This window comes from Phalacrocorax carbo, chromosome 27, assembly GCF_963921805.1.
Source record: "Phalacrocorax carbo chromosome 27, bPhaCar2.1, whole genome shotgun sequence".
Taxonomy (NCBI): domain Eukaryota; kingdom Metazoa; phylum Chordata; class Aves; order Suliformes; family Phalacrocoracidae; genus Phalacrocorax; species Phalacrocorax carbo.
Genome location: NC_087539.1, coordinates 1,030,978 through 1,054,988, shown reverse-complemented (window position 1 = coordinate 1,054,988; position 24,011 = coordinate 1,030,978). Strand labels below are relative to the sequence as shown.

General features: G+C 56.7%; 2 protein-coding genes and 2 non-coding genes across 10 annotated transcripts; all 4 read right to left on the bottom strand.

The window, feature by feature from the left end:
• Positions 1-332: 332 nt before the first annotated feature.
• On the bottom strand, positions 333-13,164 carry KANSL2 (KAT8 regulatory NSL complex subunit 2). Of its 4 annotated transcripts, none has more exons than XM_064474253.1 (10): positions 11,745-11,871; positions 11,265-11,523; positions 10,133-10,311; positions 9,413-9,527; positions 8,818-8,985; positions 7,485-7,647; positions 6,601-6,697; positions 3,646-3,899; positions 1,818-2,054; positions 333-929 (listed from the first exon to the last, which is right to left on the bottom strand). In XM_064474253.1, the coding sequence occupies exons 1-10, from the start codon at positions 11,764-11,766 to the stop codon at positions 801-803; spliced, it is 1,623 nt and encodes a 540-aa protein (XP_064330323.1). In that variant the 5' UTR covers positions 11,767-11,871; the 3' UTR covers positions 333-800. The 4 variants fall into 4 exon arrangements, with proteins under 4 accessions (XP_064330323.1, XP_064330322.1, XP_064330321.1 ...); XM_064474252.1 differs by lacking the exon at positions 11,745-11,871 and adding an exon at positions 13,102-13,164 and having other exon boundaries at positions 803-1,325; XM_064474251.1 differs by having other exon boundaries at positions 803-1,325.
• On the bottom strand, positions 1,003-1,131 carry LOC135317950 (small nucleolar RNA SNORA2/SNORA34 family). The gene has a single exon (XR_010376509.1). It is a non-coding gene; the product is annotated as a small nucleolar RNA SNORA2/SNORA34 family (small nucleolar RNA).
• On the bottom strand, positions 6,377-6,505 carry LOC135317948 (small nucleolar RNA SNORA2/SNORA34 family). The gene has a single exon (XR_010376508.1). It is a non-coding gene; the product is annotated as a small nucleolar RNA SNORA2/SNORA34 family (small nucleolar RNA).
• Positions 13,165-13,756: 592 nt separating the features above from the next.
• CCNT1 (cyclin T1) lies at positions 13,757-23,866 on the bottom strand. 4 transcript variants are annotated; one of them, XM_064474247.1, is made up of 9 exons: positions 23,631-23,857; positions 23,114-23,195; positions 22,659-22,787; positions 21,722-21,782; positions 20,289-20,351; positions 19,856-19,901; positions 17,376-17,539; positions 16,949-17,019; positions 13,757-16,559 (listed from the first exon to the last, which is right to left on the bottom strand). In XM_064474247.1, exons 1-9 carry the CDS (start codon positions 23,804-23,806, stop codon positions 15,126-15,128), a joined length of 2,226 nt encoding a protein of 741 aa, XP_064330317.1. In that variant the 5' UTR covers positions 23,807-23,857; the 3' UTR covers positions 13,757-15,125. The 4 variants fall into 4 exon arrangements, 3 of the variants coding, with proteins under 3 accessions (XP_064330317.1, XP_064330318.1, XP_064330319.1); XR_010376453.1 differs by lacking the exon at positions 17,376-17,539 and having other exon boundaries at positions 16,419-16,559; positions 23,631-23,866; XM_064474248.1 differs by lacking the exons at positions 21,722-21,782; positions 23,114-23,195; positions 23,631-23,857 and having other exon boundaries at positions 22,659-22,791.
• Between the last annotated feature and the right edge of the window lie 145 nt (positions 23,867-24,011).

Genomic DNA, 24,011 nt, shown 5'->3' with positions numbered 1-24,011 from the left:
CCGGTGCTTCCCCACCCCCCCGGAGCTGCCCGAGAGGGAGCCGGTACCCCCGGTGCAGGCACAGCCGCCCCCCTCCCCGCCCCGGGATACGGCACCGAGCGGCCGAGCCCCCGCACCCCACGGAGCGCCCCCACCCCGCTGCAGCCCCCGAGCACCCAAGGGAGCACCACCCAAATAGGGGGGCTCCCACCGGAGATCTGGGAGCAGAGGGGTCACCCCCTTCCCGGGAGGGCGTCCGGCACCCCCGACACCCCCCCCCAAGCACAGCACCAGCTGCTCCATCCTTCAGCCCTTCCCCCCACCCCCCAGCCACAGGACACACGGACACTTGGCACCCACCTCCATCGCTTTATTGGGGAGGGTGGGGGTACCCACAGGAGGAGGTTCCCTCCCCAGACCAAAACCTCACATTACACCCCAGAGCCACCCCGTGGGGGCCCAAGAGGCACAGATGACTCCCCACAGAAAAGGAAAGGAGCACCCCGACCCCCATGAGAGGGGGAGTCACCCCACCCCTTCCCCACCCCCCCCCCCGGCTTTCCCCCAGGCCAGTGCAGCGCCACAGGGCTCCCCGCAGCGAGGGGAGGCAGAGCCGGGGCAAGGAGGGTCTAGGGTCCCCGCTCTGGGGTTTCAGCCCCCAGTGCTCCAGGAACGCCGCAGGCAGAGGAGCTGGCGCTTCAGCTCGGCCCGGGGCTGGGCAAAGACGCCGGCGCTGCAGGTTTTCCACACGTGTCGCAGCGACGGGCTCTGCCGCGACCCGGATTCACAAGAGAGGGTAGAGACGCTCCGAGCTGCCGCTCTCAGCTCACGGATGCCGGCTCCAGGCTCCCGTTTGCGGCCGCTCCGCGGGCCTGGGCGGACGAGGCGGCTTCTTCCAGGCGCCTGTCGTCCCTGGGCCCTGGCCGACACGCCGCCGGCGGCAGGTGACTCTGTTGGGGACAGAAAAGGCACGGCCTGGCTGCAGCGGGACCTGCCCGGGCAGAGGCGAGGGCAAGCTCGGCTTCTTGTCGCTCCCACACGAATTGGCCGTTCCACGGGGACGGGAGCGCCAACAGACCGGGAGATGGTTCCTCTGGGCTCCTGCTTGAAACCAGCGGCTACAGCAAACCGGTGGTCTTCATTCAGGGCCTGGGGAAGGGGGGGTGTGCTCCAGGGCTGGGGTCCCCCCACCCCAACACTCGGCTCCCGCTGGGGGAGAGGCACCGGGGGGGACTCCTCAGCTGCAGGGACAGCGTTGGCGGGGTGATGGGGGACGCAGGACGGGGCGTCTGAGGACATCTCCAAAGACGACACCCCGTGGGCAAGCCCTGAGCAAGCCACAGGCTCTGGGCGGGACAGAAGAGCAAGTTGTAAGTGAAAATGAGACTCAAAAGGAGAAAGCAGCAGCCCTTTGCCCAGAAGGCGACAGTTCCCCTTAAAATCCCACAGCGGGTGGTCCCCAGCCTGCGAGACATGCCCGCTGCATCCCAGACAGCCCCCACGACACCCGTCCCACGCACAGGAAGAGGGTGGCACCGAGCCACCCACGGAGAAGAGGCGACTGCCCGTCCTCTGCCACTCCCCGGGGGACAGGCTCTGGCTCCCACCCTCTCAATGCGCCTACTACCATCCAGACCGTGGGCATAGCACAGGTCTGAACTCTGCTGCACAGGAGAGCAACCCCCCGAGGGCCTGGCTGCATGGCGGGGGGCAAATGGGGACTTGCCCCCGGGGAAGACACATCCTCCGGGTCACTGCAGAGCCCCGGGGGCGGCGGTTTGCCCGGAGCAGGAGCCGTGGTACCGCTGGAAGCCCCCGGTGCGCTCTCCCGGCTGTACCTGTACAGGCAGCTCGGCCAGAGGCTCGGCGGCCGGGGAGAAGACGTGGGCAGAGGAGCTCCCTCTGTCCGTCAGCGCTGTCTGCGGAGGGAGGCCTGGGTGGGAGGGCTCCTCCAGGGCCAGGATGTCTATAGGGGCCTCGGCAACGTCTCTGAGGGATGGATCGAGGGCCACAGAAGGATCAAAGAGCAGAGGGGACGGGGGACACTGCATGCCGTCACCCACCACGTCCAAGTCCTAGGAGAGAAAACACCAGGAGGGCCTCATCAGCAGGGGGGGTTCCGAAGAGCCCCGTGGGAGACAGAAGCACCCATCCTCGCAACCCTTCTCCGCTACCCCCCCGAGGGTAGAGAGCTCCACTGCTTTACAGGCACAGGAGGAAGGCAGCAGTGGCAGGCACTGTGCCACCGGGACCCGCAGCCTTGGCAGCTGGGAACGCAACTACCACGGCCGCCTCCTCCAGGAACAGCGTGATGCAGGCTGGCAGTGCTGCATTCCCACTGACAACAAGGTGTCGGGCACAGGGTCCGGAGCCCAGCACGATGCGCTGCCCCAGAAGCATCCAGGAGGGCTGCGAAAGGGTCCGATCCTGCCCTCCCCAGGACACCCGGAGCAGTCACCCCTCTCCCAGGATTTCACACAACCCTCTCTGCGTGCCCTGACACAACGCGTTGGAGCGGACGGTCTCCGGCTTACGCCTCCGCCCTGCTCGCTGCCGTCTGCTGCACGCATGGATAACCCCGCTGACGCGAGAGGCTGGGATTCCTGCAAGGCTATTGTTAGAGGAGGGGATTTGTTTTGGCTTTGGAGGGTGTTTGACATCAAGGCGAGATGCCTGCGACTCACGAGTGGCACTCTACCAGCCTAGCGTGACGTGAGATAAAACACAGATGCCCTGCGCGGCCGTACGCTGCTGTAGCTCCAAACCCCTGCGAGCCGAGGACGGAGGGCTCTCGCAGGGTGCCTGCGGTTACATCCACGCACGGCTCGGGGTACGAGGCAGGAGCAAGGTGCCCGGGTTCCTGCCTGAACCACCCAAAACCCTGACCAGAGTGGGGGGACCTTCTCAAAGGACCAGGCTGGGGGGAGAGAAACAGTTATGTTTTTTCATTCCTGACCTGAAAAAACAACCCCACCTCCCACAAAGGCTTTTTTCAGAGCGCTGGCTCTGCCCCGCAGCAAGGAGGGCTGGGATCTGGTCCAACGCCCACCGAAGGCAGGGGGGAGCGCTCCCCGACCCCAGGGGTGCCCAGCCTGACCCCACAGCAGCAGCTGTGGCTGCTGCCATCCCTGGGACTCCACAGCTGCCAGCGATCCCTCCTCCATCTGCAAACTCTAAGACAGTTACAGGATTTGCCTCCTGATACAAGTGCTCAAGAATCTCAGGGGCATCCGAATACTGAAGCAAGTGATGCCTCGTTCAGAGGAGTGGGTTTTTTTGTTTAAACAAATTTCAGAGGATTTTAAGCATGTAGGCTTAACATGCATGCAGGACATCAGAATAATCTGGGGATTAAAATCCTCATGTATTCCTCATGGGAGAGGAGGGGGAAAAAAAATCCTCTAAAAAGCCCTTAAATGCGGATTTAAATGAGACTCTCCTTCCCCAAGCCAGCAAGAATAAAAATAATTCTACGTTATCTGTGCTTTACATGACGTCCACGCGTGCTCCACATCGAGAGCACCGGGTCTGCGGCACTGCAGCCCGCTCCACGAGTGTTTCCGTGCGGCTTCATGGCGTGTAATGAAACCAGCAATACGGAGGGGAAGCTCTTCCGCAGGACACGCTGCTTGCACACCACGGCCTAAAGCACGCTGCACAACTTACGTCGCTGAACTCCAGGGGCAAGCTCTCCGTGGGCTGGAGCTCAGCAGCGCTCAAGTACAGGTCCGTGGGGGCGGCTTCCAGCTCCTCGGGGACAGCCAGCACCTGCTCGGGTACGTACATCTGCGGGGGCAACCGGAGGTGGAGCGGGCAGCACGGATCCTCGGAGAGGCTCACGGGAACTGGCTTGTTGCAGGGCACTTCCTCGGAGCCTTGACACGGTTTAAACAGGGTCTGATTAGTGTCCTGACAGATGTCTGGGAAGGTGCGGTCAAGGGAAACCTGCACAGCATTCAAGCTACAGACAGACAGGCATCCAGAGGCATAAACGCTCCCCACTCACCCACCACCCTCCAGCAAATGGTGCTAAAACCCCCATATGTTTCTCCAAGGCCAGGGGTCCAGACTCCAGAGACGCACCCCGACTGCCTGGCGATGCAGGTGATGCTACTTTGCATGATGGAAAAGGAGGACAACAGCGACAGCCTCCCAGTGGGCGCCGGGAGATGTAGCTGGATTCCCTGCAAAGCACTCGCAGATCTTCAGATGGAAGATATTACAAAGGCACAGGCTTACTTTTCATTTGCAGACATCCATTTAAAAGGCATCTGCACAAGCCTTAACATCCAACACGCAGCGGAGATACAAGCACATACAATGCTTTTTCCACAGCCAGGAGTTTAGTTCCGGTATTTCTATCTTCCCAGTGCATTTTCCTTCCCAATGGAAAACCTATTCCTGCCAGAGGTGTAAATGGGATTTCCTGCCTTTAATCACAAACAGAAACCCTGCTCCAACTGCATCGCACTGGCAAAGCAATCCACCAGCAGAAAGGAGCTACAGACCCCATCCCATTCCAAGAGCCCTGTGAAACTACAGACGGACCCACCGCTGAGGCTGCAGGAGGGTCTGCATAAAGAGCGTTTTACTGACAGCCGTGAAGCTTCTACTTACTGCTGCAACGAACAGCCGATACCGTCACCTGCATGGAGATTGTGCCACCAGGTGAGCAGAGCGAGGCACAATCTGGAGCTGGGGCCGAAGCAGATTTCAGGTGCGGATCAAGTCTTTCAGGTCAGATACCTCGATGGCAAGGCCGCCCAAGTAACTGCCCGGCTGCTCTCAATGTCTGCGGGGCTCATCCCGCAGCTTCCTCTTCGCACAGCGTGGTGTGGGAGAGGGGAAAAAACCCCAAACTTCCAAACCCACATAAACTGGTAAAAGGCACCCAGTTTAACCTAGTTTCTTAAGCCGCCTAGATTTCAGATTTATCCTTTCCTCCTCTCCTCCCTGCACCGAGGCAGCTGCGAATGCACCGATATGACTTCCCAGCAGGCTGCGGGGAGCCCCTAATCTGTGCTAGCAGCAACAATACAGAGCCCAGCCCAGAGGAGCCAGATCCCTCAAGACACTCGAGGGCAGATGTGGTGAGGAAAGCGTCTCTGTATGAACAGCAGGGTGGGGAAGCCAGATTTTTATCTCTCTGAATGACTCCCAGATCAAGCACTGACTTTATTGGTAGCCAAAAAGCATGAATTGCCAAGATGACAAAAATCACACGCTCCACCTGGAGCCCAACAGCCCAGCTGGGTTCAGTCCCTTTAATGCATTGTCACAAACAATCCGGCTCCTGAAAAGCAAACAAAGCCCAAGAGCCTCCCGACAATGCACAAAGCAGAGCAGACTGCAGATGTTATCGGCTCAGCGGGGCTAACCAAAGTAAAATCTTGTTTGTGTCAGTGAAAGTCAGCTGACAGCTTAGACGTAAGGAAATCAAACCTCGCTTTTTCCACTCCCTTCTCGGCCTGCCCTCCTCAAAGCGAGCCAGCTGCAGACAGCAACTTGCTCAAACCGTTTTATAGGTATTTATCCTGTCTTTATTTTGAAGTATACGGTCACTAGAGAGAAACAAAGGCGGCTTCCTGCTCCCCGGGCTGCTCCCTGCACATAGCTGGAGTTGAGCCTGCCAACTTCAGTAAAACAAAACAAAACGAAGAGCTCAAACAAAACGAAGAGCTCATCCTCCCCCTGGCTGCCAGCTCCGCTCTGGGACCCAGCGCCGGAGCTTCTCCTGACTCACACCAGCAACAGCTGCTAACGCAGCTCCGACAGGATCCAAACCTGCTCCCGGACGCATCCACCCAACCCCTCTTAGACAAGAGCTGCGCAGATGCACCCGGGGCAACGCTCGGCTCGTGGATCCCGCGTTGGGGCGGGGATCCCTGACCTGGGGGGGGGGATCCCAGCGGAAATTTCAGTGCTGGCCTTCAAGCAGTCGAGGCTGTTTCAGGAGGTCGAACAGCTTGAGGCCGTTAACACACACGTGTGTGAACCTTTGAAGGAGTGAAAGGACATTGAGCTGACCCATGGCAGCCCCAAACAGGCTAGGAACCCCTCCCTCACTCAAGCCCTCCCTAAAAATCCCTGAGCACATGCTTCAGCAGTCAGGCCACCTTTCCTACAAACATCCCCCACAGCAGGACTCGTAGCGAGAGCTCACGGACCCTGCCCAGGATGGCTGTTGGCACCCAGCACCTGCAGCCAAGCCAAGAGCAGACTCGCTTCTACCCGCTTTTCGCGCTGCCAGAAACTCTCCTGTGCCTCCCTCGGGTTTTGTGAGGTTCCCTTGCAAGCTCCAAGTGGAGCAGCCACCCCATTCAGATGCTCTGGTCGGCCAGCGCGCCAGAGGAAGGCTGCAGCGGGACCTGCCCGGGCAGAGGCGAGGGCAAGCCCGGCTTGTCGCTCCCACACGAATTGGCCGTTCCACGGGGACGGGAGCGCCAACAGACCGGGAGACGGTTCCTCTGGGCTCCTGCTTGAAACCAACGGCTACAGCAAACCGATGGCCTTGATTTAGGGCCAAAGAGAAAAAAAACAAGGGAGGATCAGACACGCTTCAAACCGCCAGCAAGCAGTCAGGAGCTCAGCCCAAGGCAGCACAGGCAGATCAAAGGATACGCATAAGGCAGTGTCTGGTCATCGGGAGGGACTGGTTGGAGCATCTGACATCGTCGACAAAGGCCAAGCACCTCTGGCTGGAGCGGGTGGTGTGTGCCTGCAAGTCCAAGAGAAGAGCTCAGAGCTGCGCTGGGGAGTCATCCGGCTCTATCCCAGAGACCCCCCCCTCGGCTACACAACACTTGCACCCTGCTTTCAAAACACGCCAAGACCGAACTCTCAGTCCCGCTCCAGCAGAGCCTCGCTCCTCATTATGTCCTTGCCATTCAAGCTTTTATTAAACAGAGCTGAGATAATAAGGCACGACTCGATTTTGGTAGGAAGAACTTCACCTCTGAAGTATGTCTCAAAAGAATGAGATTTCTCAGACTTATCTTTCAACTTTCAGAAATCAGTTAAGGGAATCTTTTGAATTTTAAAATGGTTACAAAGAAATGGCCCCACACAGCTTCAAATTCAGTTTCACGTGCGACGCAAGGAGCCTGCCTTTGGGTCCGCACAGGTCTAGCAGGAGTCTGGGTTTCATCACCGTAAGGAGGAGTATTTTCCACACATTTTTCAGTGATGAAAATCAGGCTACCCTGTACTGAGCCCTCCTTTCAAAAGGGAGAATTCTCCAACCCCACACTAAGTTTTGCAGTTTTGGTGCCCATTTAAAATGACTCTAGGGAACCCCAATGTTTCAGCCAACATGTGGATGCTGAGGGTGCTGGCCAGGACCAGACCTTTATGTCCTTGCAGAACGGGTGTTGCGCAGCGCAACCGGGCAGGGCCAGAGCGGACCTGGCCTGGGATCGCTCCCAGGAAAGCGCGAGAGGAGAGACCCAGCTTCCAGGCGAGGCTCTGACTCCGGCCGTACCCAGCCTCCGAGCTGCTGGACGCACCTGCTGGGCAGCGCCGTCGGTCGCCAGCATCCTGCGCTCCTTCAGCTGCCGGTGGAGCAGGGCCTCCACGCCGTAGCGCTGCCGGTAGCGGCGCAGGCACTTCAGGCGCTTCAGGTTCTCACGCTCCTTGGCCATCAGCCCCTCCGGGCCCGTCAGAAGGCTGCTGCCTGCGGGGAGCGAGGGAGGGGTCAGAAAATACCACCCCACCTGCCACATCCTTCCATTTTTTTTTTGGTATCGAAGAGCCAAAATCAGCTGCCGAGAGCTCCAACAGCTGACTAATGACACAGATATCAATGCACGGAGCGACCAAGTAGTGAGAGTTGCACGTATAAACAGGAAGCACATCTTTCAGTTACATTAAGGCGACGAGAAAGCAGACCCCATCCCAGAACTTATCCCAACTGCTCTGTGCACACGAGGAGCCGACTGAATATTTTTTAAAGCGTCTCTTAAAATAGTTTGGCCACTCAAGAGTCTATCATGATTCCTGCAAGCAGAATAGCAGCTTGTCAAATTCCAGCTTGCTCCTGTGCAAGTTCTGGAAGCTTCCAGTAAGCACTCCCAGCTGTAATTACAGGGCAACGGTCAGGATCTGCTTTTCTATTACTGGCTTGCTAAAAAGAGTTATACAAAATTGTTATGTACCAAACTTCTAGTTATTTTTATTTGAGACCGAGCTGTATTATGCCATTCTCCCGGACAAGCTATTATAAGACTACGCTACAGAAGGCATTCCTTGCACTGCAATGCTTGCAACCAGTCGTACAACCCGGTTCTGCTCCTGGTGAACTACGAGCTCCTGCCTCCAAGAGCATGTTCTGTGCAGGGAGAATCCGACCCAGGCAGAAGTGCTTTTGCAAGGGAAAGTTGTATCTGGGCTAAGGAGGAGTATGTCATTACAGCAGCCTGGTGTTAACAACCGAAACAAACTGCTGCCGATACAGACAGGACCTTACAGATGAATAAATTTTTTGTTTATAAAACCAAAAACAGGAAACCCCATACAAAAAAAGAACTTTTGCCTCAGAATTAACTTTGTAGTCTCATTTCCTGACAACACTGCAAACTTTGAAGAGCAAAGAAATCCGGCAACCTTTCTAGCCCAAATGATACCAATCTCCAGGCATGAGGCCAGCCACAGAAATACCTCCTCTGAGATTCAGCCCTACTGTAATTTTCACCCTTACTGAGACAGCACTGCTCTGAAATTTGCCCTTGCAGAAGCAGAAAAACACATATTTTTTTTTAGAGTCGAGTCCTGTGTGTGTTTTAGAGAAGCACTGTGCCCTCAGCCAGATGAATGCAGATCGGTGACTACCTGTACCAGTACTTGCCTATGGCTTCATGTTCTCCCTTGCGGCTGTGCAGGTATCGGCGCTTCTTCTCCTTGAGAAGGTGCTGGAGTCGTTTGAACTGGTCAATGTAGAGAGACTGCAGGCGGATCAGCTTCTCTCGCATGATCAAAGTCACCTCCTCAGCTGTGTATACACCAGCATGCCTGAAAAACACCCACACAAACAGGGCTAAGTTTCTACGGGTCCCTCGGAGCTGTTCTCCTGACTGAACGACACGGACGTTATCAGGAACACGGGCTGAGCGGGGCTGGATTAGAGAGATCAGTGGGTGATGAGCAGAAATACCGATTCGTACCCGTTTATTTTTGATTTAAGAGATCGCCCAGAGACTGCTGCTGAATGGACCGCTCCGCTCTGAAAGAGGATGACCATCAAATACTTCCCAGAACCACCAGGTTCAACGAGCATTCACACCTAGCAACTCACCAAGGCACAAAGTTCGACTGCAACAATATTAATAACATCACCTCCTTTGGATAGCCACCATCGCCTCTGGTGCCACACTGAGCTCAGAACGCTCTACATGCTACATCTGTGTAAGCAGCCTGCAGCCACCAGCATCCAACTTACTTCAAGGGATCCTCCTGGTCGCTGTCGATGCTGTCAGCCTCGCTGTCCGGGTCCCCTCGCCACGTCTGATCCACTGTGATAGGGTCCTGCTCGCCATCGCTCCAGCTGTCCTCATCTGAAAAGACAAGTTGCCCTGAGCAATAGGACACTGCCCTACGTCCCCGCACTCGCTGCTCCAGCACAGGGTAGCCGGGGACCCCAGGAGCTCGGCTCCACAGCCTCAGAGGTGAACCAGCTCTGCCTCCTGCCAGGAGAGGCTTCTCCTCCCCAGCACAGTGTCAGCAAGCAACACAGAACAACAGGAAACCCACCAACTCGGTGCAGCCAAAACACACAGCTCCTGTGGTGTGATGCTCCTGCCTAGCTAGGAACCACGGACGGCCAGCTGGCCCCACCGAGCGACCCTGTGAGGTGGGAAGCTCAGCACCGAGCCAGCGTTTGACAGGCACCGCTAGAGACTAACCCAGCAAAGAGGGAAGCTGGGTAATGCTTCTGCTCTGCAACTGCAAGGGAAGAAAACCTGCAGGATTGTGGTCTGGCAGTGTGACTTGTCTACAGCCAGCGGCAGGCGAGACGCCGGGGTTTGCAGAACACAGTCTTTTACCCATGGACCCCGGGATCTTTTTTTTCACTGGATTTAAGAAGAGATATTCTTGGCACTTGCACACAGAACAGAGAACTCAGGGCTCTCTCTCACCAGTTTTAGCTTTCAATTCTTACCTAGGATCCGACTGGCTTCGCTGCGGCTGCTCTCTGCAGTCTGGGAGCCCAGCTCGGTTTTGGCATAAGAGCTAAGCTGGCAAAGGAGAGTCTCGCTTACAGGCCCAGGATTGGACTTCTTCATCTGAGCTTGGAGCGCCAGAGTGTTCCTGCGGGCATGCTCCGCACAGAACGACACGCTGCAGGAATAAATCACAAGCTCATTACAACTCCAAGCCCTCAGCCAGCAAAAAGAACAAGCGATACAGTGAGAAACGTTCCCTGGCACCTGGAAAGCACATCCCCTCCACAGCTCTCACAGAGAGAGACGCTGGCTGCAGGTAGGGCTCAGAAATGCCAGAGAGCCCCAGGTGGCTTGCAGACCACACACCACTGCTGAAATGCCACCTCTGGCACTGGGGCAGGCAGCCACGTGGCACAGCAGCAGGGAGAGAAAAGAGCTTTTTACTTAAAGCCCCTGAGGTGAGCCCTTCTGCTCCCAAATGCTCACACTGGGCCCTCAGTTTCCATGCAGAGCACACTGTCCCACACTGGATGGATTCTCTTTATCACAGAGGGACCAAGGGCAGAATGAAGACTACCAGTGTTCACATGCCCATAACCTCTGAGAATGAAACGCGGGTCGATGCTCCCGTAAGAGAAACCGTGCTCTGCTGACGTGCTTACTGAACGTCGATAACCGTTCTAGGTCCTTCCACCCACAGCAGTCAGAACATTTTATATGCATCAGAGAGCAAGAAGTGCAACCAGGTCATCCACTCCACATAACACGCGACCAGATATCTGCGCTGAGGATTATCCGTAAGCGCAGACGGCGGCAAGTTCCATCTGCAGGGCCGAGCGGAGGCAGAGCACCGCGTGGGTGCACGTACGGCTCTTACAAAGGGCCTGGATCACTGCAGCCACCTTCTGATGGCAGAGAGCAGCAGCCCGACAGTCCTGCAGGACCAAGACAACTCTACGCAGCATCCAGCACTCTCAGAGTCTTTCTTTAGCTTAAAAGCACTTCAGAAAGAGGGAACCATTTGTCTGAGGTAACTTAAGTGCAGCAGCTGAATCAGGAAAATGACCTCCTCTCTGTTTTAATTCTATATAGTACGGAACTGGAGAACCAGGAGACAGAGGTACTCACCCATCCTTCTTCTCTGGTTTGGGCGCAGCGTTGGGACACCTCTTTCCATTCTTTGTTGAAACGTAGCTGCACTGCTTGAAAGGGGCACTTCTGTCTTCAAGAATGTGCTTAATACAGAACTCCTGCCCCTCCAGCCGCGGCTGGGAGCACTGGCGGTGGGTGAAGGCACATGACAGGGGCTCCTGCGGCCGCGGCACAGGAGTAAGGCGTCCTCGGCTCGATGGCAAAACATGGATCCGAATTCTGTTCATGCCAACACCTGTTTGAGAGATGCAGACCAGTTAAAAGAAATGAAACAAACTACTGACAAAAAGAAAGAGGAGCAGCATCTGCTAATGCATCTGAATACAACACTTTGACCCCCTTGAACAGGTGGGAGGTTAATTTGCTCATATAGAGATAGTTTCTTCCAATGCCTAAGGAAACGTTTAGCTTTGCAGCAACCCTGTTTCTACACAGAATTAAACACGTCTCACTCACCTGAGCTACCAAGCAGCAGCATCCATACCAAGGTGTGGGCGCAAGCGCTGCTGCCTGCCAGCACTGCGGCCAGCGGGGGACACGCACCCCAGAGGCGCCCCCCTACCCCCCGCGCCCCAGCAGAGGAATCCCACAGCTCCGTACCCTCCCAGGGTACAACGCTGCCTGCCGCACACAGCCCGCCGGCCCCACGATGCCCGATACAAACCCCATCCCTTCATGGCACCATTTGTCCCCCAACTCACGGCCTCTCTCTCTCTCAGGGGGCACGACCCCCCAACCCTCCCTGCCCCCCCCCCCGCTTCCCACAGGCCCAGCGCTCACCCCAGCCCTGCACCCCTCCTCCCCGTGCGCAGCTCGCCAACCCACAGCGCCCAGTACAGCATCCCTCCCGCCCAGTACAGCACCAGGGCAGGACGCCCTCCTCCCAGCACACTCCTGCAGCTCCTCAGTGCGGGGGCCCCGCTCCCAGTGCCTGTCCCGGTACATGCCGGTGCCCACCCCCATCTCCCGGTGCCTGTCCCGGTACATGCCGGTGCCCTCCCCCATCTCCCGGTGCCTGTCCCGGTACATGCCGGTGTCCACCCCCATCTCCCGGTGCCTGTCCCGGTACATGCCGGTGCCCACCCCCATCTCCCGGTGCCTGTCCCGGTACATGCCGGTGCCCACCCCCATCTCCCGGTGCCTGTCCCGGTACATGCCGGTGCCCACCCCCATCTCCCGGTGCCTGTCCCGGTACATGCCGGTGCCCTCCCCCATCTCCCGGTGCCTGTCCCGGTACATGCCGGTGCCCACCCCCATCTCCCGGTGCCTGTCCCGGTACATGCCGGTGCCCACCCCCATCTCCCGGTGCCTGTCCCGGTACATGCCGGTGCCCACCCCCATCTCCCGGTGCCTGTCCCGGTACATGCCGGTGCCCTCCCCCATCTCCCGGTGCCTGTCCCGGTACATGCCGGTGTCCACCCCCATCTCCCGGTGCCTGTCCCGGTACATGCCGGTGCCCACCCCCATCTCCCGGTGCCCGTCGCGGTACATTCCGGTGCAGACACCCCCCCGCTCCCGGCGCGGGCCCCTCTCACCCCCGCGCACGTGCTCCGCCACCCGCCCCGCACCCAGGCCCCGCGCATGCGCAGTCGCGCCGCCCGGCTACCCCCGGCGCCGCCATTTTGTCCGCGGGCGGCGGGCGTGAGGGGCGCTCCTAAGGGTGGCCCAGGCGGCGGCTGCCGGAGCGGAGAGCAGGGGTGTAACCGACCCCTCCACCTGTGCGGGGTGGACGGGCCCCGGGGGAGCGCTCAGGTGTCGCGGTGAAGGGCTGAGTGGACACCGCGCGGGGCGGGCGGCGCCGCCGCCATCTTACCTCGCTACCGCCCCGGCCTCCCTGCTGCCTCGCAGGACGCCCGCCCCGCCACCTCACTGGCCCGCCCGGCCGCCAATCAGCAACGGGCGCGGTGGGCGGGGCGGCGCGTGGTTGGCCGAGGCCGCCGTCACTCCGCAGGGAGCAGCCACGCCCCAGGAGTCACGTGAGAGCGGCGCGGCGGGAAGCTGACACGTGGGCGCGGCGGGGCCGGGGGCGCTGGTGTGTTTATGAGCCCCGGGCGAGGGAGGGGAGGCGGGACCCGGTTTGTGATTTAGCTCCGGGAAGGCAGAAGCTCCCGGCAGCCCCAGGGACATCGGCTTGGTCCCAGGGCACCAGCCGGGGGCCAAGAGCCCCCCACACCCCAGCTCTACCCGGTCCCCTCCCCGTTTCCCGGGACAAGCTGCAGACAGACATTGCTCCCCGCTGCTTAACAGAAAGGGAAGAACGAGCGATCCACCGCGAAGCCCGACAACCCGGGAGCAGCCAGCCCAGCCACCAAGAGAGGTGGGATGGGCCTTTCCCGGGACCCTGAAACTGAAAAACTGTACCCAAAATTGCAGGGGTGGGTTACCGACAGCAGAGATGCTGGGGGGGTTGGCAGCACCGACTGCTCTTAAAAATAAGCTTGATGTAGAACAAGAGTTTCACAAAACCATACGGAGACAGTACATTTATTGAAGGTTGGAAAAGCAAAGTCTGAGAACAAAGGAAATTGGCTTTTCTGAAACATTCAACCAAAAGTCAGGTGGCTGCCATGGCGCAGGGTTTATGTCATGGTAAAAGCTGTCTCCAGCTCAGCTGTGAACAGCCACGCTCCAGCGGGATCCCCTGTAAGATCTGCCCCAGGCACGGTAACCCTTCCAGCCAGCCATCCTGCATGGTCTCATCCTACGTCCCTGCTGGGAACGCGCCACGCTGCTCCTCTCCTGATCGACCCCTGCACAGCCACCGACAGAGTCCACCAATGTGTTACATGCCTAAACTTGGCTCTACACGCACCGGCAGCACCACCTGCAGCAGGACCCAGCCAGCTCCCAGCGCGGGGCTGCTCCGTCCCAGCCGGTGCTCTCAGGCACAATCCAACCCCACGTACAAGCACCTTGCTCAGCAGCACTCCTCCCTGCCAGCCACGGGCAGCTCCCCCGGAATCTCTGCCCCCAAAAAGCAGCCAGGGTGGGGGGTAAGCCCTGGGCCAAGCGCCCTTGATCCATCACCTCACCCTTCCTATTCAACTCTAGCTGCCCTGAACCACCGAAAGCCCCCAGCAGCCCTCGGCACGCATGCTGCTCCTGAAGCCCCACCACCACCGGGGCTGCCAGCAGAAGCAGTAGGACCTGCAGGAGGAGAGTGAGGGACAGAAACAGGATCCTGAAACCAGAGCAGCTTTTGGAGCACAGAAACCAGACTGACAGCAGGTAGAGCGGCTCCCATAACCCTGCAGTTACAGCAGTTGGGATTCCCTCACCCCCCCAGTCCAAGCAGCCTCCGGTCCTTGCCCCTCCCCTCATGCCACTTCCCCCCTCTCCATCCCCTAAAAGCTCCTGAACCCGCTTTCTGTCACCAATAGCTCAAGTGGAACCACCAAGAAGCCACCCCAAACCCTCACCGGGGTCCCCCGCAGCACCACAAAATTAAAATGAACAAAACACTAAGATATAAGTTACTGCTTAAATTATTTGTAAAACGTCTTAAATTTTCTGTGACATACTTTAAATACCCCCCAGTCCCCCCCAGGATCCTCCACAGACAACGTGTGTTCCCCAGAGGGGGCTCCAGTTCTAGCCGGGACAGAACCCACCACTAACTGGAAGTCGATGGGGGAGGGAGCAAGGAACAGAGAAAGGGTTTCTTATCCTTTCACAGCTTCAACAACTCCGCACTCTAAATACCAATAATAAAAGTTATAATATAATAAAATAGTTCTTCGTGAGGCAGTGGAGATCGAACAAGCCCTTTCACGCCCCCGCAGGGGCAGCCCACGTTTGGGCTTGGGCTCTGTACAAACTCAGTAGTAAAAAGGGGCTTTACTTGGGGAGAGGGGGGAGCGGGGGGGGCGGTTCTGAGGGCAGGGGGGGCGGTCGGGGCTTGTCCGTGTTGGCGGCAGCTCTGGAGCTGGTGGAAGCCCGGGGGTTCAAGAGCTCGCCGTACGAGTGGAAGTCAAAGGCAGGGGCCTGGGTGGGCTGCATGCCCTGCGCGCTCAACAGCGAGTGCAGCATATTGACTGTATCCTGGTAGTCACTGGCCTGGTTGGCGTTGTGCCCGTTGGCCCCCGTGGGACCCTTGTCCGATTTGCTGTGGGTGCCCCGGGCTTTGTTGGCCTGGGTTAAGGGGAGGTTGCTCACATCCGAGCCGTGCCCTGGGAGATGGACCACCGTGGGGAGGTGGGAGTAAAGGAACGGCATGCCGGGGCCTTTGGAGGCTTTGCTGACTTTGGGTTGGTGCTCGTGGGCCGCAGCCGTGGCCATGGCTGCCGCCTCCTCTGGCAGGGGCCTCTTGCGGGAAGAGGCGAGGGGACCGTAGCTTTTGTGGGGCACGGCACTAGGCTGGCTGCTGTGTTTAGAGTCTCCCGGCCGCTTGTTCGCCACGCTGCTGGGGCCGGTGCCAAGCTGGGTATGTAAGTGTTTGTGAGAGTGGTGGTTGTGGTGGTGGTGGTGGTGGTTGGAAGAGTGGCCCTTGTGTTTCTCCTTGTGCTCCCGGTTCTTGCTGCTGCTCTCGTCCGAGGAGCCGTGCCTGTCTGCAGCAGTTGGCACCTTGATCCGCATTTTTATCTCCTCCTGCTTGGAGGGGAGTGGCCTCTCCCCACCTCCACCTGCCACCGGGATCCTCAGCTTCAAAGCCGAGGCTTTGTCACTCTTTTCAGGGCCGGGAGGGCGCTCGGGGTTCTCCGAGCCGCCGATGGGGATTTTCAGGATGATTGGAGAGGGGTTGCTGTCCTGCTGGACTTCCCTCTCCCGCTGCTGCTGGACCAGAAGATTCTGTGCGGCGTAGGCATACTGAGACCGCACGTTTGCCTCCATGTTCTCCAGCTGCCGCTTCTGCGCCGCCAGCTCCTCGGCATGCTTGGCCCGGTACTCCTTGAGAGACACTTTGGCCGACGGGGCGTTCTTGCCGCTTGGCTTCTGATAACCAGCGCCATCTTGCTGTAAAGGATGCTCAGCAGCCGATGAGCTTTCATTAGTCCTGTGACCCTGGCCAGTCTCCAGCTTGGGTGGAGGATGCTGGGACAGCCAGTGCTCAGGCTGGGACATATCCGCACTGCTCTGGTCGCTGGGTGAGTCTGCCGCGGCTGGCAGAGAAGGCCCTGCTCCGGCGGTCGAGGACGTTGACATGCTCATTAACCCAGCGATGTTCATGTCCGAACTATTATTCCTGGAAATCATGTTGAGGATCGTCTGCTCTGACAGGCTCTCATCTTCACCATGGTCATCAGCCTTTGACTTCTTGGCTGCTTGAGAGGCCTGGAATAAAAGCAGCGACCAGTCATTTACTGTGGGCTGTCATTAGAGCTGGTTTGATGCAAGCAGCTCACCCGCTACAGTGCAAGCCCTCATTTAAAGACAGATCCACTTTGCTCCCATCTCTCCGGGTGGGGAAAGACCCAAGCACTGCAAGTGGGGTCGCTAGAGCGGCTGAAAAACCCAGGTCTCTACAGAGTTAACTCAGAACAGATGAACTCCAGCACTGAAACAACATTTTGCAGACGCACTGTGCAGATTTCCCCCCACACATGCCCTTCTGACGCTGTCTTGCGTTGTAACACCGGAGATGCCACACAGCCTCACAGACTCAGAAGAAATCAGAGCCTGTGTTCTCCTGCAAGCACCCACGGCCCAAAGCAGATTCTTACCCGCCAGTTTCGGATACGCTTAAGCCGGTTGGGAGTTTTCTCAAGGATCTGCAGGAATTCATGAGTCAGTTCTGCAGAGGAAACACAAACGCAAGCAAGAGGGTCAGAGGCAGGCAGACCAGCACTAATCCATCAGGGCAACCCCCTACTTAACCAATGAGTGGAGCTACTGATGAGATGGAGCTACTCCAGGAGGGAAAATAACTAACAACTAGTATCACTGACCACATTTACACTCGTCTCACTGTGCGCTTTTTGCCATCTCTGTTGTACCATAGAAGCTGCTGCTGCACTGGAAACCTCGGCAAGACCTGAAGTCCTGGAGTCCATGAACTGGCCGGTAGCCGTGTTCGAACGGCAGACCCACGAACAGAGATGCCAAAACAATGTAAGAGCCTTTGGGGGGAAACCTCGCTCCAAAACTTACCATCTAAGAGCTCCAGAGTTACAGTGCCATCAACGTATTCCCACCAGTGCTTCCCGTCCGTGGAGACTGGGATCTCCCAGTTGGACCACTTACAAGCCAGGTGGATACAGACGCAGGCCACAACGGGAGGGGTGTACTGCAGGCTGAAGGTGGTCAGGTGCAGGCTGACGTCACCAGCAGGGAGAGAGAAACAGAAAGCCATGAACTCCCAAGCCTGAACTTCAGCACTCACAATCGCCCACTGAACAGACACTGCGCAAGAGGTGGACATGGTGGGGAAGTCCCTGCCATTCCTCCCCCAGTACAACCCTACTGTTACGGGCGTCTCTATCCCGCTCCACCGATTTGCTTGTTCCTTCCCCGTTCTGCTGCAGATAATTTGGGTCCAGGCAACTCTGTCAGCTCAAGGCTCTGTGGCTCGTGCAGGAGCAGCCAGGCACGCTGCCGCCCCGCTCGAGCCCTCCTCCGAGGGAGAAAGCGAGCAGCGGGGTTACCTGCCAGTCCCCACCTCTGCTGTGGGCTCTGCTCAATCTGAGAAGAAACTCAGACGCTTCCAGGTGCGACTCCCGGGATGGCATTCAAGGAGCAAACTGGCCCTCTTCGGCTTTTAGGAAGAGTCTGGTCTTTCCCAAATGATTTTTAGGAAAAGCACTGAAGCTTCAGCTGTGAACAGCACCATACGCTGGAGTGACTCAGGCCACCTATCAGGCATTTTCCTTAGTAAATTAATTTGCCTCATGACAGCTCGGACGTCAGTGCTGGGAGGTCTAGGTAGCACTGAGAACAGGAGAACCAACGGACTAAGCAAGCAGCTTACTCTCTACCTGCAGGAACACCAGGTCCACCTAAGCCTTAGAAACCGTGACAGCAAGCTGGGTGCAGGATTTACCCACTGTCACACTCGTGAATCAGCCCTTTCCAAGAGTGCTTGATGGGAGTGGTGCCACTGAGCAGCTATGTGCAGCTGCAGGGTGGCATTATCTGCATTTCTTCGCCATGCTCCGGTTATTTATGCATTTTTCCATTAAGGCAATGTGGAGAGACAGAGATACGCATCTACAGCCAAAAAGTCTGAAGACGTTTCACAGATACTGTATTTATCCATACACCAAGAAGTCAAACCCAGGAAATTCAGAGCCTTTATCCAGTCTGCCAAGGTAAGAAGTGAAGTTAGGATGCACAAAGAGCCTTAACTCTGCCCCATAACGATGCCAGAAGGATATAAAAGTTAAACATCCGTAGCTACACCTGATAAATGCAGGTCACCGCTTAAGTGCCTTAATCAGGCATTTCACAGCATCAATTTAAGGCAAAACTGAGGCTGCCTGGCCGCATTTCTTACTTTCTGCCTGGATTTCTTTCAAGTACAACCTTAACTCATAATTCCTTGGTTTTGCAGTTATTGCTGCAGGGATAAAACACGTTTCGAGGATGCATTTACCCACACATTACTAACACCACCTTCCCTTTACACCAGTTCATGCAGGAAGCCCACACAGTGCCCCTCGGAGCTACAGAGCACCTTCCACAAAGAACTCTCCCAGCACGCTGCGGAGGTGAGCGGGTAACACCTCTCACAGGCAGAGAGGAGAGAAACAGCTCGCCCAAGGCCACGCACATTCACAGCTCGGCCAGGGCTTGGAAGCATTCTCCAACTCTGCAGCTTCACCTGTGCTCGCACCTAAACCATCTTTTTCCTCGCATCCTTTCACTTTTGTCAGCTCTTTCACAAAAACGCAAGATTTTCCGTGTCCACAACTTGGTCTGTTCCAAACACTAACTCCACGATTCGCCCGAAGCTGATAGTCCAGGAAACTACATTTTTTAAAAAAAGTCAGAAATCCCAAGGCAAGGGCTGGTGCCAGCCTGGCAGCGAAAGTCTAGTGACAAAACTACTCAAGGTGGAAAAAAAACTAGGGGCTCTTTTCACGTCCAAGACTCTGCTTACAGGCCTGTCTGTCCAGCCATGCACACCAGACAAGGCTACTGTATTCTCTTGTGACACTTCACGCCTCCAACCACTGTTTTTCTCCCTTTATACTCTAGATCAGCTTTCTTTGGGATACAGACCATATTGATGACAATTTGCACAGCACCTAGTTCAGTGAGAACTCTCTGACACCTAGGTACTAAGCAAGTAAAAATGTATATATTCGTTTCAGGTTTACCTTTTTGGCTTGGGTTGGTTTTTGTGGGTTTTTTTTTTTTTTTTTTTTTTTTTTTTTTACTTTCACAGCTGTCTAACTCCCAGAAAAGAATGCAGTGAAGTTCCTGAGCATCCCATCTGCCTCGCTCATACGGCCAATTCTGCAGCTGGTTTCAACCAGCAGCTAGCAGGAGAAAGTGTTCCTGCTCTTTCTGAGGCAAACCGAGCGACCCCCGGTTGCTCGCAGGCTGACCAATGCCCCAGGGGTCACCAGTAGCACATCTCCTCCAGATAAGACCCTCCGTCAAATATGAATCAATTGTAAAGTAATAACCTGTTGGTAGCCATGAAATAGGAAGTTTGCGCCAAGTCCTTGCTGGCTGAAAGAGAAAAGGAAAAAGCAGGGCGTTAGTCTGCGTATCCTGACAAACATTATTCCATTTTAATGCCAGAACCACGGGCCTCTTGCCACCACGCACAAAATCAGAGAGCCAGCACGGTTTGACTAACTCTACGCCACAGCTAGAATGATTCTAGGAATTACTGTACATAGAATGCTTCGCACGGTTCACCGGAGCCACAACATCACGTCAGTCATTTGCAACTGCCTCTATTTTGACGTTCATTATGGTTATTAAGGCGACTGACTGCAGGCAAGTTCTCGGGCAATCCCAGCTACACACTACAACCTATTTCCACAGCTTTTCTCTATCAGGCTGAGGTTACAGAGGAGAAGCCGTAAGCACCCGCCGCCTGACCTCGCTTACCTCGCACTAGCTGTGTGCACTTCACCACGTGGGTATGGGGGTGGTCAATAGTGATCTCAAAACCTGGAAGAACACAGACATACGGCCATCAGAAAACCAGCAGCACACCCCCGCGGATCTACGAACCTCACGTTTCCTGCTCCTGGGGACAAGGCCTTCTCCCCTTCCCTCCTACAGCCCCTGCTCTCTGCTCGGAGGCAAGCAGGAATAGAGGAGCCCGTTTTCCTGTATCCAGAAGACTCAAGTTCTCCAGTCACAAAACCCGAAGGTCACTGCTGCTGCCAGACCTCCAAGCAGCTAAATGACTTCTGCGCTTGAAAGACCTCACTGAAAACAAAACAACTATTAAGGATTTTAAAAATAGCAGGACAAAGCCTCTTACAGCAGCTGGGAGGAAGGAGAAGACAATGGCATCTGCTCAAAGGAATTTCTGTCACCCAAAAAGCTAAGAGGAAGCAGACGTTTTCCCTTTGAAAGAGCCTACAGCACTGAAGACAACTGAACTTAATCCTCGCTTCAGATTCCTATTCAGTTTGGGCATTATGTGTTTAAAAAAAACAAAAAACAAAAATTCCAATCTGTCCATGTGTGCAACAGATTTGGTTCTTCCCATGCAGAACATTCTAGAACTGGGACGTTAAAAAAAGGCAACTGGAGAAGAGAGTCATTGCAGAAGCGGGGTCACAGTTTAGCCACTGGCTTGCCAGGCCAGCGCTTGCGACCCATCGACACGCCTGCCCCTCCCGTCCCCGCGCGAGCGAGGGACTAGCGGCGTTTATTCCGAACCAAGTCAGAAAGAACAAAGTCCTACTGAGTATTTAGGAGTGGAACGCTATCTACAAACTGCCTCTGAAATGGAACGTACGTTAGTAAAAACAAGGTTTAACAGTACATTTTAGAAAGGAACAGGATACCCGATCAAACAACTGCAGCCCTAAATGTAGGCTCCAGCTTCTATTTTCAAAAAAAAAGCCCCAAAAACTGTTTGTTTTTTTTCAACTGTTTGGCTATCGGATCAAAACATTTAACTTTCAATCCAGGTTTTGTTAGACATCTCAGTGCAAAGTGCTTCCTGGCCACAGGACTAGAGCATTATTGAGTTCAACAGCACAAGGGAGGACAGCGACCGGTGTCCAAGCGGCACAAAACCTGTTGGGGGAGGGGGGGGAAAGAGACGAGCCACACTTCCACGCTTTAATTTCTCTGAGCATTGAACCTGACACAAGTTACACCTGAAAAACTGATGTTAAAAGGAAAACAGAAGGAGTGGGTGTGAAAAATAGAGTTTGTTGCCTGGACTCTTGCTCTCCCACTGGCCAGCTGTGCATCTGCCCTCCAGCTGTGGAGAAGACTTTGCGGTTAGGCTCTCCGCTCTGCGGAACACTCCTGGGTCTGGGATTCGTGTGGCAGCCCGTCCGCTTTGAAAAACTTACCCAGGGTCTGCAGTATTATGCTCTCTAGAATGACCAGGTCTTGGGCTTGTTGCAGGTAAGCCTGGGGTTGAGAGGACAGGCAAGTTACTCACGATGAGGCACTCCGTATAAAGCCTGCACATTTCTAACACCCTTTTCTCAGGGAGGCAAAAATAGCAAAGGGGAATCTTTATGCCGATCTGCACTGGGGGAACTGGCACAGATTCCCTGCCAGAAAAGAGAAAGCAGAGTGCTGGGGTGGACCCGCTCCCCTGCTAGTGCTTCTGCTAGGGGACGGCTGCTTCGGGATCCACAGTGGCCCTCTCAGTCCTGGTCCCTCGCACTGCACGGGACGGCTATACGAGCAGTACAGGAGAGGAATTAGCTGCTTTTTTTTTTTTCCTTAAGCTTTCCTGGATAAAGCTGCCCCTTTTCAGCAGGGTTGGCTGCTCAGTTCCAGGTAAGACGGGCTGTCTCAAGAGATGGGGAATCAGCAACGTTTTTAATAAACCCACCATTAAACGTGTGGGGACAGAACAGAACCAACTGCGCACACCACCTTCTGCTCTGCCACAGACACTACTCAATCGCAGCAGCCAACATCCATGCCCTCCTCAGAAGCTTTTCACGCAGACATTGCTACACAGCACATCTGAGTCACATTTGCAGCAGCACAGCAGAGGAGAACAGAAGAGAGGTTGCCACAGAGCAGGAAAAGAAAAGCCTTCTGCTGTACAGAAGCCAAAAAGCTCTCAGTAGTGTAAGAGCAGTCGAATTGGAAAGCTGTCACTGACCATCCTAGGACACAGCCGCTCGCTTAGAGAGCGGGTACTGCTGAACCCGATTTAGCGAGACGCTGTAGCCACGCGATTCAGGATGCAGCACGCTTCCGCCATTCCCATTCCTCGTGCCTCCAGCTCCTCACATCAGAGCCCAGTTCTCCGATCTCGACACTTACCTCGCTCTTGGTGTCTAGAGGAGTTTCCTGGGGATGCAGACAGGCATGTGCTACCTTGATTACGTGCTCCAGCTTACGAGGCTGCTCCTCCACCTTGGCTGCCAAGAACAGAGCTGCTGGTACCACCGACTTCAGAGGAAAAAAAAAAACCACGTTATTTTTTTAAAAGTTAGTGAATTCAAGATTAAAGCAAATAAATTAGGCTAATTCTCACATCTAACACAAATATGCCCTTAGGAAACAAAGCCTGCGCAAGTCCAACCCCCACCAGGAAGGAAAAGGGTCTCTGGTGACTACTAGCAGCTACGAACCACCCTTCCCTTTTCCAAGCCCCATCCCCAGGGTCGGTCCCACGACATGGCCCCCCCCCCCCGAGCTGGCTGCCAGGCAGCAGCAGGAGCAGAGCTGGGGGGGCTCCCGGCACCCCCCACCCCGCCAGACCCCAGCACACTTACGTTCCTGTGGAACTGGGTGAAGGACTGCACCATGTAGAAGCGGTGCATGTACACGATGGCTGTGTTGATGGTGAGCTGGGAGCTGATGGGGTGGTTAAGGAAACACATGGCCCCAGCAACAACCACCGAGCAGCACCCTCGGGTCCCCTGATCCCAGCGGCACCGGGACGGCCCTCGCTCTACTGGCTGCCGAGATGCGCGGGGCTCTTCCCGTTCCCGGGCCCGACCTAGCCTTCCCTACACACCGGTATAGCTCTCCCCGTTCCCGGGCCCGACCTGGCCTTCCCCGCACGCCGGCACAGCTCTCCCCGCTGCTGAAACAGGCCCCGGCTCTCCCCGTTCCCGGGGCCCGGCCTTCCGCGCTCCCGGCCTCAGCTGTCCCTCTCTGGGGCCGGGCCCGGCCTTCCCCGCACCCAGGCCCGTTTCTCCGCGCTCCCGGACCGGGCCAGCCGCCCCCAACACCCCGCCCCGCGGCGGCACCCGAGCGCAGGCCGCGCGGCCTAGCGCGGCCGGATACACGTTGAGACGCTGCCCCATGTCCTGCAGCAGGTTGGCCGCCTGCTGCCGGTACGAGAGCTCCTTGTCGGGGTCGAGCCCGGCGCGGCGAGAGGGGCTCCGGTCCAGCTGCTCGCGGGTGAAGTACCAGCGCCGCCCCGCCGCGCCGCCGGCCCCGCCGCCCGCCGAGGCCTCCATGGCGATCTGCGCCCGCGCGCGCACGCACGCACGCACGGACGCACGCCAACGGCGCGCCGGCGTTACAGGGCGGCGGCGCGCGCGTACGGCTGCGTCACGGGGCGGGGCCAGGGAGGAGCTGTTGAGGCGCATGCGCGGTTGGTCGCGCATGCGCCTTTTGATGCCGGAAGTGTTGGGGGGAGGGGGGCAGCCGTTATACCATACA

Excerpts from the sequence above, each read along its gene's own strand:
- KANSL2 (XM_064474251.1), bottom strand. The coding sequence starts at position 11,766 with ATGCTGCTGCTTGGTAGCTCAG. Across the intron at positions 8,986-9,412 it reads GACCAGGAGGATCCCTTGAA|GCATGCTGGTGTATACACAG; the intron begins GTAAGTTGGATG and ends GGTGTTTTTCAG. Across the intron at positions 6,698-7,484 it reads CCGACGGCGCTGCCCAGCAG|GCACACACCACCCGCTCCAG; the intron begins GTGCGTCCAGCA and ends TTGGACTTGCAG.
- CCNT1 (XM_064474247.1), bottom strand. The coding sequence starts at position 23,806 with ATGGAGGCCTCGGCGGGCGGCGGGGCCGGCGGCGCGGCGGGGCGGCGC. Across the intron at positions 21,783-22,658 it reads CTCTAGACACCAAGAGCGAG|GCTTACCTGCAACAAGCCCA; the intron begins GTAAGTGTCGAG and ends TCTCAACCCCAG. Across the intron at positions 19,902-20,288 it reads GTGCACACAGCTAGTGCGAG|CCAGCAAGGACTTGGCGCAA; the intron begins GTAAGCGAGGTC and ends TTTCTCTTTCAG.